Source organism: Limulus polyphemus, unplaced genomic scaffold, assembly GCF_000517525.1.
Source record: "Limulus polyphemus unplaced genomic scaffold, Limulus_polyphemus-2.1.2 Scaffold147, whole genome shotgun sequence".
Classification (NCBI taxonomy): domain Eukaryota; kingdom Metazoa; phylum Arthropoda; class Merostomata; order Xiphosura; family Limulidae; genus Limulus; species Limulus polyphemus.
The window spans coordinates 704,388-726,677 of record NW_013665757.1 but is presented as its reverse complement, the minus strand read 5'-3'; the positions used below and the strand labels follow the sequence as shown (position 1 = coordinate 726,677).

Sequence of the window (22,290 nt, the reverse complement as noted above, 5' to 3'; positions counted from 1 at the left end):
ATTTTCACATGATAAAAAGTGGCAATCCCGTATTATACCTTTTCTCCCACCATTTTCTTAATTATTTTCAGGCATGAATATATTCGCAGATACCTATTCACCATCTTTTTGCACGTTACTTTTACTGTATATTTACATAAGTGTGTGTATAGTCAAACGATAAATGTGTAACTTATATATGAAGTAGATTTTCTATGAAGCTCTAAGTCTTTTAACAATCAGAGTGAAAGAGAGAAAATGACGATGATACAAGACAAAATTCTGAGAGGTACAGTGAAAGAACTTAAATCAGTTCAACATTTCCAGACTCAGAGATGTGTAAATGTTGGTGGAGAAGATACTATGGAAAGGACGTTATTAGGTTCTTATACTAACTCAATAGATGTGATTTTATAAGGACAAGATATGATTAAAATACATATACTTAAAACAGCAAAAGAATCGAAGCGCTATATTTCCTTGAGAGGATCCAAAAAAAAGCAAATGTTAAAATTAGTCCGCTTTAAAAGAATGGGGTTTGGAACAAAACAAAATATACTTTATTTTCGTAAGAGTTTGTTTGTTTGTTTGTTTGTTTTTAATTATGCACAAAGCTACACAAGGGCTATCTGTGCTCTGCCCACCACGGGTATCGAAACCCGGTTTCTAGCGTTGTAAGTCCGCAGACATACCGCTGTGCCACTGGGGGGCTTTTGTAAGAGAGTTTCCTTTGTTCAGGGCTAAATTGAACTTGTATTTAAACAACACGTACAATGGTTTCATTTTGCACTCTTTCCAAAAGACAATAAATAAAGTCCCACAAGAAGGCCATAATATTGTAAAGGGTGATACAGTTTGTTGAGATGGTCATTTGTAAATAATCTAAAGCGTTTTTATACCCCAAAAATACAAATTGTTGCATTTAAGTAAGTTACTACGTTAGAATTGGCTGAAGTGTTTTAAAAAGCTATGTTCTAACGAAAGTCTCTGTATTATGTTTCTTATGTTCTATCTCATACTGTAATGTTTTGTCTCTGTCGAAGAAAGTACTATAACAACACAGCATGTTTTATAGGGATAAGATTCTTTCTGTCCTTTAAAGCAGTTCTAAAACACTTGTCTTCGTCACTTTAGCATCAGCAGCAATTCAATCGAAACTACTTCTGTAGTCTCAATATTACCAGACAAAATAAGGATAAGTGAATGTGACTGAGTTGTTCTAGTCTCACATGCAAATTAGTATTTTATATCTAATATATGTGCATTTTATCTGACTTGTAAGTAGGTGTTTTATGTATGAATTTACAATCATAAGACATTCCCAAATACACAACGAGTGGGAGGAATCACACAATTCACAGAACAAAGATCCATGCTAGGTGATACAGAAATAGAGTGATCAAGTCATATTCTAAAAACGTTATTAAAACATCACTGAATAACAGCCCCAAGTAGATGTTACTGAAGTGAAAGAAACAATTCATATTAAATTAACCACAGAATTCGACAGAGTATAAATCCAAATAAAAGCCGCAGAAGTTGGAGAAGCAAGTCATATTAGTATACTCGTAAAATTTAATTTTAGAAATAGATTTATTTTTGCCATAGTTAAAAGGTTTTAATATACAGATGGTTAATAGCACTTTATAAAAACTATTTGCATGTGTTAACGTAGTGGATGTCGCCGCATATACGACTTTTTCTGCATCTATATATTTAATTCCCATGGCAATTCCGACCATTCGACAGTGCAATGCCACTATAATAGTGTTACAGCTGGAAGATTATCTGACCGCTTTTTTTTTCTGAATCAAAAACATTTATCCAGTGAGATTCTTAAAAGACATAGAGCCAAAGATAGAAACATAGAAAGGAGTCCCCCATGGTTCTAAATGGAAGCAGAAAATTTCGCACAGTATAACGTTTAGGATAGCACCTGGTTCTGAAGTCATATCCCAAGCCAATCTAGATCGCGTATTCATCCGCTAAATGAAGACTATGGTTGTAAAGGAGAATCTTTTAACCCCAAAAGTCATTGTGATGAAGCTGGAGTTACCTCCTGGTACCTTTAACTAGGTAATAAACAAAGATTTGAAACTGACGATGATTCACAAACCTAAAGTTCAGAAGTTTCAGCCATTCTTCAAAATGAACGACTGTTTTTATGAGAAATATAGGTGAAAAAAATCCCGTTCAAATAATACTAATCAAATACTCCATGCAGCTCCAATTGACTTCTGATCTACTTACACGTGGTCTTGGAAGTCGACGCCCACGTATGTGGAAATTTTGTCAAACTGTCTGGTCTAATGATTGATCTCTGTCCTTCGCATGACCTCAAACAACATTTTAGGTTTAGAAATGAACGGTGTGAATTTGATTAAGGTGCTTTGTTTTCTTTTGTTTTTATTTTCTTAGTTAGTACTCTGTAACAACAAACAGTATGTATCTTACACAAACTCCCTCCTAGTTCTATGAATAAAATATTTTCAAATTCAGAGCTTTTCTTATATTATTTAATTTATGAATTTTAAGTTCGTATTTTGAAAATTGTTTGAATGATTGGCAGAATTTTACATGATTAAAAAGTTTGAAGTACAAATCTCTAGAAAGTAACAAACACAAACATTCTAGCTCCATTTTTAATTTAAAATTAAAACTCTTACGCTTACGCATTTTTTCTAGCTTTAATCATTAACTGAAAGTCCAAAACAATTGATGAAAGTACACATTTCAGGATCTGAGCGCAGCTATACTTGTATACTAAAATTAATCTAATGAACTAACTCAGTATTAGGTTAAATTTGTTAAACTGGCTTAATCTTTGAAATATTTTACTTATTAATCACGCTCCCGGTGGCTAAGCATTAAGTCTGTGACCTGATAACGTTAAAAATCGGTTTTCGTTACCCGTGTTGGATAAAGTACAGATAGTCCATTGTGTAGCCTTGTGCTTAACAACAAACAAACTTATTAATCGCCAGCAGAGAAAATTGGATTCAGTGACAGAATGACACTATATGACCAACGTAAACTTTCAAGACCGTGTGACATATTGAAAGATGTTACCTGTAGAAATCAAGTTAGATACTTTTTGTCACTTAAAATGACACGTGGTGATTTTAAGTATATATATAAAACCATCCATATAAAAACTGTATTTGAAACTTTGAAGTTAGCTTTTTCAAGCAGCGTGGCTTAGTGGCTTTGTGCTTGGGACTCAATCGGATGGTTGCGAGTTCGAGGCTGCTGTGTCCTTGACCAAGACACGTTACCACAATTCTTCCAGTCTACCCAAATGTATGGGAGTTAACGTGTGATTGGGCTGGCATACCGTTCAAGGGGAATGGGAACCATCCGCTTGTGCCACTTCAATCCGGAGGTCGAAATCACCGATCCTATTTACCTGCAAAAGCACGGCAATGATTTAAAATAACAGATAAAAACATTTTATATAATAATATATATTGTTCACAGCGTTCTAATCAAGAAACTTATGCTTTAAGCTAATTCCACGTTCTATTTATTTATCGTAAGCCCTCAAGGCAAATTTATGGGCTCTTCTTCAAGAGGTGACAAGAGAGAAAAAAAAAGATTTCTCTTTCCTAAAGAAGAGCTAATAAATGGGCTTGAAAGCTTGCGACAAATAAATATAAAGGTACAGTCAGCGTGTAAGTGTAAGTTTCCCACATTTAAAATGCCAATCAGTGCTTTGATAAGTTACGAAACAAAATATATGCGTTAATATTAAAACATAATTAAACCACACTAGGAGTGATGTGTCATCTTATGTTCTTGCTCAGTGATAAGACATGAAGAATCTTTACTTCTATATGTTTCAACAGGACGTTGGTAGTACCGTTAACTTTGATGCAAAATGATACTGATTTTTGTGAAGCAGACAAAACCAAATCCATACAAAGAAGGATATATTTTTATATACAAATTTTATATACATTTGTATTTAGTTTTGCTAAGAAATAAGACTGTATGAAAACACTGCATACAGAGGTGCATATAGTTTTAAAGTCATTCAGAAACTACAAGTCACTGACAGTAAAGGAGAATACGAGCCCTTCACAACATGAATGGACTTGCGATTCAAGATAAGTAATATTCTGGAGCTACTTGGCTGATTCCCACTAGAGTGTGCTAGAACGAAAGTTTGATTCCTGTTCGTTTTAACGGTTTTTACTCTCCATCTCTTTCTTTTGTCAACAAGAGACTAAATTTCCCTCAGGTTCGTTCCTTCCGGCGGAGGTACTACCATTAAAACGATAAAAAGACAGAAAACTGAATCTTCTATTACTAGTCTATTTATCATTCGTGCATTTTAGAAGGGTGGGATTTTTTTTAATCGGTTTAGTCTTTCGGGCAAGTTGTTCTCTAACCATTTTATGTTGTGCTACTTGATGACCTCACGTACTATGTCCCTTTTCATTTTGTTTATTTAAAAGCTCGTACTTTGTATAACTTGTAGATCGAAACAAAGATCTTGCTAGAAAGATAAAACAACGAACCAGATTTGTTTGAAAATTATGACAATGCTGTGATCTCTGCTGTAGAAATAACGCAAGAAAACTGGGAATATAATAAAGAACGATAAAAATTGGTTCTTCTATTTAGTGGTCCCCCGGACAATACTGCTGTAGAAATAACGCAAGAAAACTGGGAATATAATAAAGAACGATAAAAATTGGTTCTTCTATTTAGTGGTCCTCCGGACAATACTGCTGTAGAAATAACGCAAGAAAACTGGGAATATAATAAAGAACGATAAAAATTGGTTCTTCTATTTAGTGGTCCTCCGGACAATACTGCTGTAGAAATAACGCAAGAAAACTGGGAATATAATAAAGAACGATAAAAATTGGTTCTTCTATTTAGTGGTCCCCCGGACAAGACTGCTGTAGAAATAACGCAAGAAAACTGGGAATATAATAAAGAACGATAAAAATTGGTTCTTCTATTTAGTGGTCCCCCGGTGGGTCACTGGTACGTTTTCAGACTTATAATGATCAAATCCAGGTTCGATTCCTCGCGGTGGACAAAGAGCAGAGAGCCTATTGTGTAACTTTACGCTTTAAGACATCAACCCAAAAACTTAAGATAGATTTTGGTGTAAAGTTTATTGTTTCAGTTACTGTATCTTCCATCTTAAGAATCGTGTTGGTTTTATCTTTTCTCGTCTCTTCTATCTTAAGAATCATGTTGGTTTTATCTTTTCTCGTATCTTCCATCTTAAGAATCGTGTTGGTTTTATCTTTTCTCGTATCTTCCATCTTAAGAATCGTGTTGGTTTTTGTATTTATTAATTTGTAATTAAGTATCAACTGCACAAATTACCCTGCGCGTGCTAAATAGTGCAGGAAAAAAATACAGATTAAGTTATTTAACTTCTCTTACCGTCACTATGGTAAACAAGACAGAATATTCCTGGTGTTATACATAATGATAATAATAATATTTGCCAGCTAACATTTAAGTCAATACGTAGCAAATGTTCTGCTATGTGTATAAAAATATATATTTAGTTATTTAATAATGTAAGTGAATGCATATTAATATATGTATTTGGCGTTATTATATATTAAGATTCACTACACAGAAACAATCCTTTAACATGATCAGTGCTGAGTACGTCACGTTAGAAGAACAATAACATCCCGCTTCAATTTTAATGAAAGCTTGAAGCTCTTCACAGTATCTAAACTTCTCCTCGCCTAAAAGTGTTTCGACTTAATAAACTCCTTCATACAGACATAACTTTCACTACTATGTATACAGTAGATAAGAACAAAATTTGTTACATCTGTACTCGGAGGCTGTTCAACGAACACTTAATACATAGATAAAAAAAACGTAATGGCATAAATCGTAAAAATACGCAATAACGTGCGGTAAAAATACACCTGTTCGGTGGCATGGATATAATATTTAATATTTTCCTCACTCAGTTCGAGTAACTGCATTTCCACAACTGCCTGCAATAAGTGGCGGTAATTTATAGATAAGGAACATATTTTAAAAGGAAGCTTTCTCATTTACTCCTAATCTTAATTCTAAATAATTCCGCATGTAAAATTTGGAAATAGTGATTTATTCCGATAGACAGTGTAACCTTATCGCAGTTTGGGTTCACTAACAGATATCTCCAATTTTATGACACATTACCGTTTCTATTCTTGTAGCTCGTGCTCCGGTTTACGATACCGCTTATCATAAGCGTGATAATTGGAATGAAATTAATATTTTTATCAAAGGTGTAGGAATACTCTTTTACTTCGCTGTTTTTAGGTGTTAAAATTTAATAAAATAAAAAAACTATATCATTTGCGCTATATAATTGTTTGTTTGTTTGAAGTTATGCACAAAGCTACACAATGGGCTGTCTGTGCTCTGCCCACCACGGGTATCAAAACCCGGTTTCTAGCGTTGTAAGTCCGCAGTCATACCGCGCGCTATATAAACAGAAAGATGGCTAGTTGACTCACCTGAATGTGTTTTATATAAAGAATTTATTATGCTAAATTGAAAGAAAAAACGATTTTTAATATACAAATCAGGAAGTCACATAGCAACCACAGCCGATATGAAGTCTCGGTGGAATACTAAAACAAACTTGGGGCCTCATCACGTCGTTATAGTCTAATTCGCCACGTCCAGTCATGCTCTATCTGACGACCGTGAATCTTAACAATATTACTGCACCCTAGTTTCTATTTTGAAAGGCTCCGTCATGAAGTTGTCATGACTATACGTCATCTAGTTTATGAGGACGATGGTTTCCCAGCGCCAGTTTTAAAAGTCCGATTGCAGAAATCTGCGACATCTTGACCATTTCATTCTCCAGCTGCTTGAGGTATACGACGGTTGAACGGATTTGTCTTGGAAGGAACTTGTGTACGAGTGATTTGTGTCGCTTTTCCAGACGGAGATCCTTCTTGATTATGTTGCGTATCGTTGTCTCGGTCACGTAGATGGCTTCTGTCACTGACCTTTACGTTAGTGGATTTTCACCTGTTACAAGACGCCGCACTTGGCTTACCATGGCTGGAGTACGACTAGTTGTAGATCTGTTTTTGGACGGTTCTGATTCCTCAAGTTGATCCATATTTCTTTGTTTTCCAATTCCATTAAGCACAAGGGTTATCCCTGTCTTGAAAATTCTAAATCCGTGTTCTGAACACATCTTTCTGGCTTAAGTGTAGTAATATTTTATGTCTGAAAGAGTCTTTACATAATACCCCTTCCAAATGCGATCAATTTTCAGTGGCTTCACACTACTTACGAAACGATGAACAATGTAATTCTGATACATTCCGTAATGTGCTCAACCTCTGTGCAAAATGTTGTTTCTATAATTCCAGCAGAGCTATATGAGGAAAAAGTCGTTCTTTACAGTGAGTTGATATGGCATAGTCCAGGGGTGAATACTCCCGTACTCACCGGTACTGAGTACCGAAACTTATTTTTTAAGGCGGTACTAGTACCGGGACTTATCTGAGTTGCTTTGTCGTTTTTTATGTTTACACGTAGATTTTTTTTCTTTTTTCAAAAACAGGTCCTCTTCATCCAGCTGTTCGTTTGTAATTAAGCACAAAGCTACATAATGGGCTATCTGCGCTCTGCCCACCACAGGTATCGAAACCCGGTATTTCTGTAGGGCCTACAGTAGTAACATTTAAAGATATATCTGTATCTCTCTCTCTCTCAAGAAGGGAAGTAATGGGTGGTGACAGTTACAAACAAGACGACTGTGTAGACAGTTGTTTCATACCTACTTTAAACCCAAAGAAACTGTGCTTGCACGGGCTCTTCTTGTTTTCTGAATTCTCCTCTCTTCCGTAGCTCCAACTAAAACGCTTGAACATAAATGTGAATTCTGCTGCGGCACCTAAACCTAGAGGGAATTTTTCATCGTGCATCATAGGTGTCTCCACTAGGTGCGATAGCATGGTCGAAAATTGTTACACTAACGATTTACTTTCATGCTTAAATCATTTTATTCAGAAAAACTCCCTCATCAACTTTTCTACGTTTCTCGTTAACATCCACATATGCTTCCTGTGTTTGGTCTAAGAGAAGGTATGAATATACGATCTAAGAACATAATTATCACAGCTTTACTTGCACGTCGCCACAGATGTAGCTTCGGGTGGTTTGTGCACGCATTTTCGTAATTACTGCAATAACAATATGAGATAAAACAGTTATTGTGTGTTATTGTGTTACCTTTTCTTATTTACATTCCTATGTTGAAAATCAAGAAAGTTATGTTTTAATCTTTATTAACCTGCTCATATTTAACGTATTGAACGTGGTTTAGACTTTCTGTTAAATACATTCTTGAATCACATTAAGTTATCCAACCGTCTACATTGTTAAGGTACTTTGAAGTTTAATAGGACGTGAAACTGATAAAAAAAGACGTTTTATTTTGAAGTTAAAACCGGAATATTTGTCAAACGTTTTTTTCTGTAATAGACATTTTTTTATCCAGTGGCTACATAAAATTCAAACTTCAAATTTTCAATAAGTATTAAATCAGTACAATAAGTAAATATTACACAATATATAATTGATTAGATTGTAGCCAATTGAATCAAAGAATAACCAGCATACAAGTTAAAGATATTGTATTATTCTTAAGTACACTGAGAACCTCCAGGTATGAATAATAACTGCAAGATCTGGAGATATAACAGAAAATGTATTATAGAGTTAAACCGGATTTCTAACTTGACTGAGTTAGAGAAAAGAGATTGGACACAAGTGTAAAAGAATGTGTTAACAGACTATCTATTTGTGAAGCAAGGGAAATACACATCCTTGTAGAAGTGGTGAATACACAAAGAAGTTGGACTACTACTCTCAATTCTAAATGTTGAAGGTTCTGAATCATAAACAAACATGAAAAAGATCTGAGCTAGATTGAGAGAACTAACGACTATATATACTTATTATCACTGGATCAACAGACCTTTCCAGATCACGTGATTTACGGGAAGCGCCATTTTGGACGTCAAGCCTTCTAAAGTTTAATGGTTATCAAACGTCCTAGAAAATAGAAAATGTAAGGTAAATATAGAGGGCACTTAATCACAGTGTACCTCAAGGAGGGGTAGTTAGCCCCATACTCTTCATCATGTATGTAAGCAACATGCCATTAAACGAATCAAACTTTTGTTATACCTCACAATTTGCCGATGATGTAGCTATCCGGATGATTTCACCAACTCCATCAATCACGGCCATAAACCTACAATCACCATTAAATTCCATTGCTGAATACTGATAAAAAAAAATAAATAAAAATACCAAAAAAAAACACAAATTCTTTTACTTACTCAACTAAAGAGACTACTGAAAATAACCCCAAAATTATACCTCCCAGGAACACTCTTCCAGACAACTACTTCAGCAGCATTTCTCAGTCTAACATATGATACTAAATTAACTTGGCAAAAACACGTAAATGAAATTTGTAACAAAACCTGGCGAAGAGTAAACAAAGTTAGAGGTCTGTCGGGGAATAACACAGGCACAACACCAAATAACATATTAAAGATATACATATAACCAGTTATAGAATACGCTAGCCCAACATGGATCATTATAGCTCCCAAGAAAATTAAAAGTAAACTCCAGAAACTACAAAATGCAGTTCTTACAAGCACATACAAAGTCGCGAGATCAACAAATTCACAATTTTTACACAAATATGCAAACATCCGACCACTCCACAACAAACTTATAAGCAAATCATTCTAGTATTTTCTGGAAAAAAATCAAATGTTACTTGTATTAGATCGCTATGTCATACATGATGGAAATGAGCCTAAGTACTTCTCACCTATTAACATGTACTATAGGTTTATTAACCAGCAACCTATTTCTAGACTTACATAATATATCATTTTGTGGTTTATAAAATAGTGTATCAAATAGGGTATTTATGCGAATACCAAACTACCAACATTGTATAGACTATAAAAGAAAGTGTATCCCAACGGGAATGATGAACGTTGCATATAAATGGACATGACTCTGATACGGGTATTGAATATCATATCATAAACTTTTGTGTATTCAACGCCCTCGTTTATGTTGCGTTTAACATTCGAACAGTGCATCTATCACATCAGTGCAGAGGGAGGAAGAGGTCAGGTTTGCACCTGACCCTCCCAGGTCCATATGGATTTAAATCCCGATGAAGCAGACAGTGTCTATAATAGCAATAAATCTGAATGAATAGGCTCTGAATCTAGAAAAACTACACCAAAATGGCTTTTGAAAGTTTTTGTTTCTGATCCATACATTATTCCACACGTAGCCTGGTCAACTATTTATGCTGTTGACTTGCTTGACATGGCCAGGTGGTTAGGGCACTCGACTCGCAATCTGAGGGTCGCGGGTTCGAATTCCCGTCCCACCAAACACGCTCGCCCTTTCAGCCGTGGGGACGTTATAATGTTACAGTCAATTCCACTATTTGTTAGTAAAAGAGTAGCCCAAGAGTTTGCGGTGGGGGGTGATGACTAACTGCCTTCCCTCTAGTCTTCCACTGCTAAATTAGGGACGGCTAGCACAGATAGCCCTCGTGTAGCTTTGCGCGAAATTTCAACAAACAACAAACGACTTGCTTGATTGTGATGAGAAGTCAGAACATGATCAACGCACAGATAATGTGATATTTCTGTGTATCTTGTTGTTTCCACCAGTAGCTTAACCATGAAAGTATGAAAAGCTATAAAAGCTTGGGTAATTATAAATTCTTCTTAGCGGGATAGGTGTCAGACGTGCAAGTAAAATAGTTTATGGCTTGTGTCTATTACAGCTAAGGTGAGTTTTGTTTTGTAGCTTCTACTTTATCTCACATAGTCTCTACTATCTAATCTAATGTTAGTTGTATACCTCTCGGTCTACGACACAGTAGTGTCTAACTGACCTGGTCTAATCTAATGTTAGTTGTATACCTCTCGGTCTACGACACAGTAGTGTCTGACTGACCTGGTCTAATCTAATGTTAGTTGTATACCTCTCGATCTACGACAGAGTGGTGTCTGACTGATCTGGTCTAATCTAATGTTAGTTGTATAACTCTCGGTCTATGACACAATGATGTCTGGTTGACCTGGTCTAATCTAATGTTAGTTGCATACCTCTGGTCTACGACAGAGTGGTGTCTGACTAACCTGGTTTAATTTAATATTAGTTGTATAACTCTCGGTCTATGACACAATGATGTCTTACGGACCTAGTCTAATCTAATGACAGTACCTATATCATCGTAATGACATATATTATTCGTTAGTGCCTGTAAAAATGTTTGGACCTTATCAAGTATGAATAGTTTCAACAACTAATACATTTGTTTGTTTTGAATTTCGCGCAAAGCTACACGAGGGCTATCTCCGCTAGCCGTCCCTAATTTAGCAGTGTAAGACTAGAGGGAAGGCAGATAGTCATCACCACCCACCGCCAACTCTTGGGCTACTCTTTTTACCAACGAATAGTGGGATTGACCGTCGCATAACAACGCCCCCACGGGTGAAAGGACGAGCATGTTTGGTGTGACGGGGATTCGAACCCGCGACCCTCAGATTGCCTTAACCACCTGGCCATGCCGGGCCAACTAATACATAGTATGATATTTATACACGTATTTAAAGTCGAAGTTTAGTTTTATACAACATCACTTTACATATTTATTCTAATATCCTTCACAAAATGTGCACTGCAGAAACAGGAATACTGTGAAGGCTACCATACCACAGCAGGTTCGCTGTACATTGAACACAATGCATGTACTGAACTCTTATAAATTGTGAAAAAGTTAGCACAATACATTTCAAATACCAATATTAAAGAGTACCACACGTTAAAAGCTTAAATTTTAAAAACTAACCAACTTACAAAATAAAGACATGAAATATTAATCTGCATACAAGATAAATATTCCAAATGTTAGCAAGTGTCCAAGATATAATATGTATCAAACAAATCATGGATAATCAACGGTAAAGTGTATAATAAGGAAAACAATGCTGCCTGTTAAATCAATGGCACGTGTTTTGAAAATAGGTAGAACTGAAGTAATAATAATTATTAATTAAGGCATCACGAAGTACATAAAGAAGTTAAAAGTTTAGGGCATCACAAAGTACATTAAAAGTTTAAAAGATTGTTCTATTCCTTTGAAAGTTGAAAGAATGTATCCTCGTAATTAAATGTAGGTAGGATTATCACACGTGCTAGCTTTGATTCGCCGGACAGTAAACAAAATAGTAATGGCGAACACAGCTGTGTACAGGGCAGTGCGTAATCGCGAAGCACATTAATGAGCTCGTGCACTGAATTAAGGCAGACCCTAAGTAACGAACTAACCAACCATATGACTGATTACATTACAGAATGTAATAATCTCACACAGTAGAGTCTAAAATATTAAAGAAATAAAGTAAGAAACAAATTAGAAGTTTATTTCAAGATACAGAAACAGAAAAACTAATAGTTCATGCTTTCTTGTCAACAAATAATGCAAAACGTTTCCAAAATAAACTAAAACGAATAGTCTCGTGTGACGTCAGGGATGTGACTATGAAAGCGTTGATACATTGCCAAAAGATGGCGGCGATCTTCGTCAATCGAGGCGTGGCCCCAGAAAGTACAGTGTAAACAAACCACTTCCGTTTACATGATTTTGACTTCCAACGATTAAATGTGTATATTCGCTCCATTCGAAATATGTATAGAAAGTCTGAGGGCAATGGCTTCAGAACTGACAAAGTCTTTGCGTGTACAATTCCGTGTTATAGTATAGAAAGCAACCAGTGTTTTGTTTGGAGTTAAGCACAAAACCACCCAATAGGTTATCTGTGCTCTGCCCACCACGGGTATCGAAACCCGGTTTCTAGCGTTGTAAATCCACAGACTGCCGTTGTGCCACTGGGGAGGGGGCAGCAACCAGTGTACGAACTACTTTGTTTTTCATAAATATATGTTTTCCACCTAGTTTTTAATCTTAACGTTTTGAATATGTGTTTTCGCTCCATGTTGATGGGACACTTTATTTATTCTAAGTAGCATTGCATTCCATGATCATATTGATTAGAAAGGTACTGTAAATTATCACGATCTTCCCAAATTCGAATAATTGAAGGAAAGTAGCCTATCAGGTAGTGTGAGAGTTTTGTCACACTTATTCTTACAGTTAAAAATATCGTATAATACTCGGAAAGCATTTTAACCTCACCTTGATACCTTTTGAACCCGGCAAATTAATTGTAACAGTTGATGCGTATGAAACTAAAATTAAGTGCTATAATATGTTTGTACAACCTTGTTAGTTATAACTACTGAAACTCCGTATTTTTGTTGATGATTTACAAAGTAGGTATTTAAGTTATATTTATTTTCAATTATGGGAAAATGCTAATAAATAAGAAATAGAAAACTGTAAGGCATAATCACTCATTATTGCCAATATCATAACAGAATCATTATTACGGTTACATGTTGTCAGAAAAACACGTAGGTTTAAGAAATCTTGAAACAAATTGATAAAAACCCTATAACCCGAGTGCTTTCAAAAGGTGGACCTTTCGAAATCGCTCGAGTTATAGGGTTTTTATAATTTTATTACGATTACTTAGTTGGCCTAACATTACAATAAAACATAGTGTTAAAGTTCCAGTGAAATAAACTACAGTAGAAAATGAATAGTTAATACTGATGAGTTATCTTACAATTTCTAAAATATATTAAATTGCCTTAATAAAGTTGTTTGTGCCCCAAACAACTGGGAAGGAAATATGTTTAACGTATGTTTGGATTTATATTTTATTGAAGAAGTATATGGATCATTGTAATTGGGTTATTAAGATAATAATGTCCTGAGGTGATATTAACCTCGTGTTTGAATATTACAAGAGAAATAAAAAATTGGGAATTTAAAAACCTGCAAATAGGGATCGTAAGAGTAAGAAAACAACATTGGAGATACTGCAAGCGTTATTTACCCAAACTACAAACCCCTATTTTAGCTCCGTGCTGTTACCTAGAATTACATTTGGTGGAGTCAAAATAGGGATTTGTAGTTTGAGTAAATAATGTATAGAGTATCTACAGCCTTGTTTCCTTATTTTTTTACGAGCCCTATTTGTAGATTTTTAAATTTACAATTTTGTATTTATCTTGTTTGCTGGCTTTTTTATGCTCAACAATAGACAAATAATTACTTGATATGGTAGCTAACTTTGTACATTGTAATTATAACTAGTTGAAAGGTTTTCACTTCATACATCACATAGGGGTTGGCTCCCTAAAGACACCGATTGTACAGTGTACAAAGCATTGAGTATCTACACATTATAGTTATCTAATGTTCATCGATTATTGGCTGGTAATTCCTGTTTCACCCTGTATGTAAGCTTTTGAAGGAACAGCACATCTTTGTAAGAAAATTAATTTCAAGGGGTAATGATAACATTGTTTACACTAGAATTGTGATGTTTTTTAGCTTATGTAAAATATAAAAGAAACAAATCGACTTTTCAATATCCGTACAACCTTCACAGTACCTTATCTAGAATTCTACAAAATGTTTGTGCGCAATATACTAAGCTGTTTTTGTATTAGGCTGGCAATAGAATAATAAGAAGAAGAAAAAATAATTACAAACGGGCTCTTTTTTAGCGGATCTTCTTTTCCTTGTAAGTTTAATATGCGTACTTTTTAATGTGTGTTCAACATAAACAGTCAATAATAAAGGTTAGTGTTGTTTGAACTGAATCTTTACCGTTTAAGGTGCTTTTTGCCCGAACGTTCTATTACGGTTTTGTGCAATTCCTTGCGATCCCTATTATGAACCACTATCGTGGTTCGTGATTATGCACACGTTAACATTGTTTGGCGCGATAGAAGTAACTAAAACAAGTATTTAATTGTTAAACCATCATCACTAATCAGCGATTCATAAGAAAGTATCTTACATGTTTGACCCGAATTACAGGCAAAGTAAGAGAGTATACTCACGAGGAAGGAATGCCATTTTGTATAATAGTGTTAAAGTTATTATTTGTTTGAACGTAGCAGCAAATGTCATCTCCAAACCAAAGTGCTACCAGTGCACTGTGGAAGACAATAGCCTGTGCACAGATGATTTCCTGCAGTCCTGCCCAGACGACCAAGCGTACGACAGATGTATGACGATTATAAAAAAATCGAGTAAGTAATGAAGTTAGATATAATATCAAAACAAAAAAATAGCCGCAGGTACTGAAGGAACTACTAATATTACTAATATTAAAAAACACAAAATCTGCAAGTACCGAAGTTAGTACTAGTATTATTAATATCAAAAAACACAAAATCTGCAAGTACCGAAGTTAGTACTAGTATTATTAATATCAAAAAACACAAAATCTGCAAGTACCGAAGTTAGTACTAGTATTATTAATATCAAAAAACACAATTTGCGAGTACTGAAGTTAATTCTAATATTATTAATATAAAAAACACAAAATCAACGAGTCCTGAAATGAATATCAATATTTATATTAAGAATTTAAAATTTACAAGTAAGGATCGTACTCTTAACTAAGTAAGTGTTAAATGTTCACTCAACATTTTATATGCAGTTTCAATGATGCAAACTCTAGACGTTTTGAACTTCTGGCTGTTTTGTTTATGAGGATTTTTGGAACAACACTTTCTTCCTGTTTTATGGCAAGTCTAATAATTCACTTTACGCTACAGCCTTAAACACTTGTAAACTTGCTAGTAATAAAACGTAATGGTCTCATACAGAGTTTCGTTATTATTTATTGTATGTGAAATGCAGTGGCTAGTCATTAGGCAACGCACTATAAGATAAAGCGAGTTATGTATCCATCGCTATTTGGTTCAGCAAGTTGGAGTAATATGTTAAAATATAATAGTTTGAGACATATTACAGCTTTTAACACAGTACAGTACAGAAGATAACCATAACATTGTTTTACTTACGAATAAACATGTAAATAATTTGAAAAATCTCTTTCAAAAACAAAACGTTTCACTAGGTTTACCTAGCACCATCAGGTGGAAATCTGTGAATAGAATCGTTCAACGGTTCAAACTGTCACATGCTACAATATCAAAAATTATAATATGTCATTAAACAATAATCCGAGTTATTTGTGCTCTGCTCATCGCCGGTATCGAAACCTCATTTTTAGCGTTATAAGCCCTTAGATTTATCACTGAACCACCAGGAGAGGCCGATCAAATTAAATGTAAAATCTCTGACGTTACAACTATTACAGCCTTTACATTTAACTTAACACTCTGAACGGTTAGTCGTATTATGTTGTAATGATAAACTATACTATTGCTATTAATTAAGAAAACAACAGATATCGGGAAAAAACTATAATGGTCATAAAGTTCAGCTGACCTATCTCTAAAGAACTTTAATCATTATTATTTAAGATATGATTAAGAAATAAAATGTAAAACATGATATCAGGAATATTTAATGTAGATGGTTTTAAAATATAATATTTGTATGTGTAAAGTACAATACGTGTTTATTTTTGTCTTTATTAACTACTTGTGTGTTTGTTTGTTGTTAAGCACAAAGCTACACAGTGTATGGAAATCAGATTCATAGTGTTAATAGCCCTCCGACTTACAGCTGAGCCACCGAGGAGCTTTTAATAAAGAGAAAGTTTTTCTTTTCGATAATATTTAGACTGAGACTCTTAACAAATCATAATTAATGTGAGATCTAATTATATCTTATATTTCACAAAATAACGATTAAACAATTGAATATCAGTCAGATATTTACGTATGTGTTGATGGTATCTGGAGGTGCACAAATAAATTAACAATCCCCGTTGGCAAAATTTTATTTTCATATTGAAATAAATAGCTGCGTGATTCTGATGTCATTTCAATGAGTTCGCCTTCTTCTTTCAGAGTCCAGTTTAATCATTGAGAAAAAATGTGCATTGGGTCCATGTAAACTCCGTGATCCTAAACAGAGCACTGGACTAGGACTTGACCACTGTGACCGAAGCAAGCCAGAATACTCATGTGTCCAGTGCTGTCAGGGTGATGGTTGTAACAAGGATGGGGTGGATAGTATCCAGCCCTCATTTATCGCTTTATCCTTTTTACTCATTCTAACATTGGGGATGTTTTTGTTTCTGTTTGGATAAACAAAAAATAAAAATAAAATAAGCCCTATTTTGATCATATAATAAACAAAAAGATATCCATATGGATGCCAATGTGTATTCCCACCTGTACCGCTAACTTCCCTTGGAGAACATATGAGAATATACACTGAAGTAATTTACTATAATGATGACCTGTAATACTTGAAAAGATTAGTTCCTGCTCTAAACCTTTTAAAAGTGTTGATAAATTTAAATTGTTAATTATTACCCATGCATTCTAAACACTTCATTTAAAGACATGTTACCTTAACTTCCATGTCTCCAAGGAAGTTTCAAATCTAATTCATATTTTTGTACTACAAATGCAAATTAAACTAAAAAAAAAAAAAGAATATCTAATTAATAGTTAAAAACAGTTAAATATCACTGGGCCTTAACCACCCTAAGCCGCAAATAATAAAGCGCACTACATGCCCACGTGTGCACCCATATGGATTTCTTATTTATTCACGAGCTTTATCTAGCGTAATGGCAGTGTGTGTGCTGTACATAATTGTGTGTCTTATTTACAATTGCTAAAAATTATTTTATTTAAGTCTTATTTATTATTATTATTTCCAATGGAAAATTTATATAGCTGGTTTACAATGTATAGTTTTACGATTTTTATGTTATATTTTTATTATTGTTTTTATAAAATAATATCACTAGGTGGTACAAAGTATCGTTGAAAACGTGTGCAAATGAAAACTGAAAATCTAATGTTATTTGTTGGTCTTTTGGTGTGCAGCATATATGATTCAAAAGTGCAGTATTTTCTTTTAAATTTATATCATTTCATGAAGAAGAAAAAAATTTTCACAAATTTCAAAATATGTATGCTTGCAAGATTTTTTATTTCTTAGGCAGAAAGCTTATATGTATATATATATATAATAAAAATTTAGAGTTAGAAATGGGTTTGTGTGCTTTGTAAGAAAAAATATAAGATGTTTGTATCATTAATGTAGTAACACGAAGAAGTCGTTAAAAGGGACTGGAACTCACTGACAAAAAGGGAATTTCAAGTACTGTAAGCGGGGGGGGGGGGTATAAAGACTGTAGGTTTGCCTCTGTTACACATGGGTTAAAAGCAATACGAAATAAACGGATCTTCTTTTACTTCTACCCAATTGGTCTTATAAATACTTAAGATCTAAAATAGTGAATTACTGGATATTATTACTTAATAGCATATTCATTTTAAAGCTGAAATATTTTCCCCCTAATGACTCGCAGCATGAAAGGTGTGGAATCAGGCGTGCTTTTTTAGTAGTTGTAGACAATTTTTTATGGCCAAGAAAAAGGGCACTTTTGAGTCCACCTAGTCACCCCTGTACACTTCACTGTATCAACGTGTCAGAATTTAAAAGGACATAAATTACAGTAATTAGAAATTGGATGAAACTTGCAAGGTATGTTTCTCTGTCCATTGAAAATTTTGATAATGATCAAATTCTTCTAGAGGGTTTAAATTCCACTCCTGTTGCACTCTCCCCCGCCCCCTCTGTTTAATAGATAAAGGTTTAATAGATGTAGATTGTAGAAAGACATATATTTTCAGAAAAAACATGTTGTGAAAATCAGGTGTGATCAAGTCATGAGTGTATTCTAACATATAAGTATGGTTTAATTTTCTTTAATTTGTTTGCAACAAAGTACATATTAAATAAAAAATGTTTATATGTTTACTGTGAATTGTCTTATTAATTCATAATAGTAAAATATTGCAGATAACTTTCAACAAAAACATTTAAATCTGCATTTTTTTATATATTTATATATTTTGATTTTTTCAGCCTTCAATCTATATATATATACATATATACTGGTTGTTTAATATTGATCCTTGAGTTCATAAAAGTTTTAATTGCTGTGTATTAAGAATATTAAGCACGAATCATGGTTTCTTTGAAAAATAATTTTATAGCACACGTGGCGTTATTCCAACTAATATTTTTTTTTATAAACACTTTCAAATAGTATTCTAAATAAATGTTATTTATCAATGCACCATACAATTAACAAGTATTTCTTCTAGAAACTTAAAGTGATAACGACGGAAAGCAGTACCTTTGAAACTACACTTTCATAACTAGGTTGACAGTTGGTAAAAATGTCATTAACTTATTTCTATAGATGTGCCTCTGCGCATTTAAGACCTTATTATTATTATTATTTGCATACATGCTGGTTGATAGCACATCAGGAGGTTTTACATTTAAAAGTTCCTTCTATCTCTCTAGTAGAGGCCAGTGTCATTATTAAAGTCTAAACCTCATGACCGTAAGGGCTTGTAGCTTCATGAGGCTTTATCATTATTTTTTTATCAAAATTAACTACCTATACGAATCGGTACATGTAAAAACTAACCCTGTAATGAATACAGCTAATTTAATATACCTTTCTTGCTCATAGCGATTAGGATGTATTGATTCATCTCTTGGGTAACCTCGCGAAATCCCAATAACACCTCGCGAGGTTCGGACAATTTTGGAGACTTAGATTAATCATAAATCAATATAATAAACCAACAATGCAAATTAATCCTCATAACAAAAATAATAATAAAATTAATATTTTATATATCTTAAACAATTTAATAAATACTGTTAATGAAAATGACATTAAAGCTTACCTCCAGGTGTTGCACTGGTAGTTTGCTCTTTTCAAGACTACGTTTACAAGGTATAAATTCATTCTGTTGCGGCTTTCGACAGAAAGACTTATATCTAAGTTTTATAATGTCTGATAAATTCATACCAGTCCTTACTTTAAAGATTTCATAAGCCAGTGATGTATAAATGTTGATTTAATGCACAAAAAAGTTTTAAAACTTATGTCCTGATGTCCATTATTTTCTATGTTTAGAAAAATACTTCTTTTTACTACTAAGACACTTTTATGTTCTATTGTTCTATAAAGGTTGTTCTTCTCTTCTGGGCCAGGTGGTTAGGGCGCTTGACTCACCATCTGAGGGAGCGTTATAATGTGACGGTCAATCCCACTATCTGTTGGTAAAAGAGTAGCCCAAGTAGTTGATGATGGATGGTGATGACTAGCTGCCTTCCCTCTAGTATTACACTGCTAAATTAGGGACGGCTAGCGCAGATAGCCCTCGTGTAGCTTTGCGCGAAATTTCAACAAACAACGAACGACTTGCTTGATTATGATGAGAAGTCAGAACATGATCAACGCCCAGATAATGTGATATTTCCTACTTCCTTTAGATTTGTCAAATGTTCATCCTTCCCTAATATATCCAGTATCTTTTAAAACAATTAGCTCTGCCGTAACCTGTAATGTCACAAAGTGCTACAAGTAAGTTATAATGCCTGGTTGAAGTATTTCGATATGCTATGTATTGGTACCTAACGGTACTTCCCGATAATAACACACAATGGTTTTCCAAAATAATTTCTTGAAAATAATTTTTTTTCTTTTTGCTAACAACAAAATTATTAAAATTATATTTGTTTTTGCGATTTAAAAGAAAAGCCTGCAAGCCGTTAAGTGAATGTCTGATCTCAAGAATTGACTTATCTCTTTCTTTCCCCAGCTTTTATGAAGCCTTTGTAACATTATCTATCAGTAACTATTAGAACATAATCATAAACTCTGAAGGATCGAGTTACATGTGATTATTAATCACTTCATCTATATAAGATGTCCAAATGTTCTTCTCGTGCTTATAGTTACTCACATACTAATTTTAAATGGAAAACGTCCTTGATTAAACTTTAATATTAAATAATCCAAATCTGGTCATTATTTGGTCAATAATGGCTGTAGTCATTACATCTTAAACAATGAACAAATAAGCAAAGCTACTTATGAAAAAAATCTTTGAAAAAAGATCACTTATTGTTCCTTCTGGCTCGTAACTTTTCAGTTGTGAAATTAAAACTGTATTCCTGCAAGGTATATTACCATTTTCAGTGATATATCCATTATTAAAAACCAGCAAGACTTAAATAAAATAAGCTACTTCTACGCCATATTTTAAGTGCAAAAAGGTGTCTGAAAAAAGTATCAACAAATACGTATATCACAGTATCGACTATTGACTTTCATCACCATGACATGGTTTTCGTCTCCAAGATGCAGCACTCAAACTTTTCCTAACAGGGGAATGCAACAACTTAAACATGAGAAAGATATGCATGTCATTTAGGACAGGGCTCTTCGACTATTTTTTAAGGCCAGAATAGAAAATGTTATGAGTAGACGGGCCAGAAGAATTTTAATCTGCACATTTTTAAGTAACATTATAAATATTGTATAATGCTGGTATATTGAGCAAATTTCAATGTGTGAATAGCTCTTTAATAACAGAACAATACATGTTTAATAGAGTATCAATATAAACATTGTAAATGTTCGTAGGACAATAAACACAGTATTTTTCAAATTCAAATTACTACATACTTTAGTAAAGTCAAGTACTTGTTGTATTGGTCATGTATGTCGATATATTAACCATACAAAAATCTTACCCGTCTTAGCCACTGTCAGAACTTAAAATATGATATCTTTCGCCAATTGTCAAAATAAAAGGCTTTTACTTACATTTCTTAATAGTATAAATATATACTGTGTTGTTGTTGGGCTTAGGATTCTTCTACAGTAGGTGTCTGTGACTTGTTTGTGATAAATTCAACGACAAATTAAAAGCACACACTTCACTTGTTTTCAAAATAATATATATATATATATATATATAATAATAATAATAATTATATATATTCGGAACAAGTTAAACGTATGTACAAATAATTCTTCACACCATAGATATTATAGACATACCATAAACATTATATATATATATAGTTATCTTCTTTTCGTAAAAAAGTTCAGTTAGGCCTATTCAATTACTTTAGAATTTCAGTTGACAAGCCGAACTATCTTCTCTATTACTATCGCACTAGTATTCTGTGTGTGATTCACTTACAATTGTAGCGCGAGTTACTGTAATCGTTTGGTCTTCTTTCTTTTAAAAAATCCTCTGTTCCTTTTGTCAAAGTGCACTCAGGCTGATTCAATTACTTTAGATCCACGCTTTGACGGAATAATTGTTCTTCTTATCTCCTTTTCTACTGTT

At 33.8% G+C, this 22,290-nt stretch overlaps 1 protein-coding gene across 2 annotated transcripts in view; it reads left to right on the top strand.

Moving 5' to 3' along the window:
- The window catches only part of LOC106475488, a 56,830-nt gene extending 39,288 nt beyond the window's left edge, over positions 1 to 17,542 (top strand). Inside the window, exons 2-3 of one of the 2 annotated variants that reach the window (XM_022380723.1) lie at positions 15,079 to 15,210; positions 16,948 to 17,542. In XM_022380723.1, the coding sequence (XP_022236431.1) occupies positions 15,079 to 15,210; positions 16,948 to 17,189 (374 nt within the window). In that variant the 3' untranslated portion in view covers positions 17,190 to 17,542. Of the gene's footprint in view, positions 1 to 15,075; positions 15,211 to 16,947 lie in introns of both variants that reach the window. The other variant, XM_022380720.1, reaches the window with a different exon arrangement.
- The last annotated feature ends 4,748 nt before the right edge of the window (positions 17,543 to 22,290 follow it).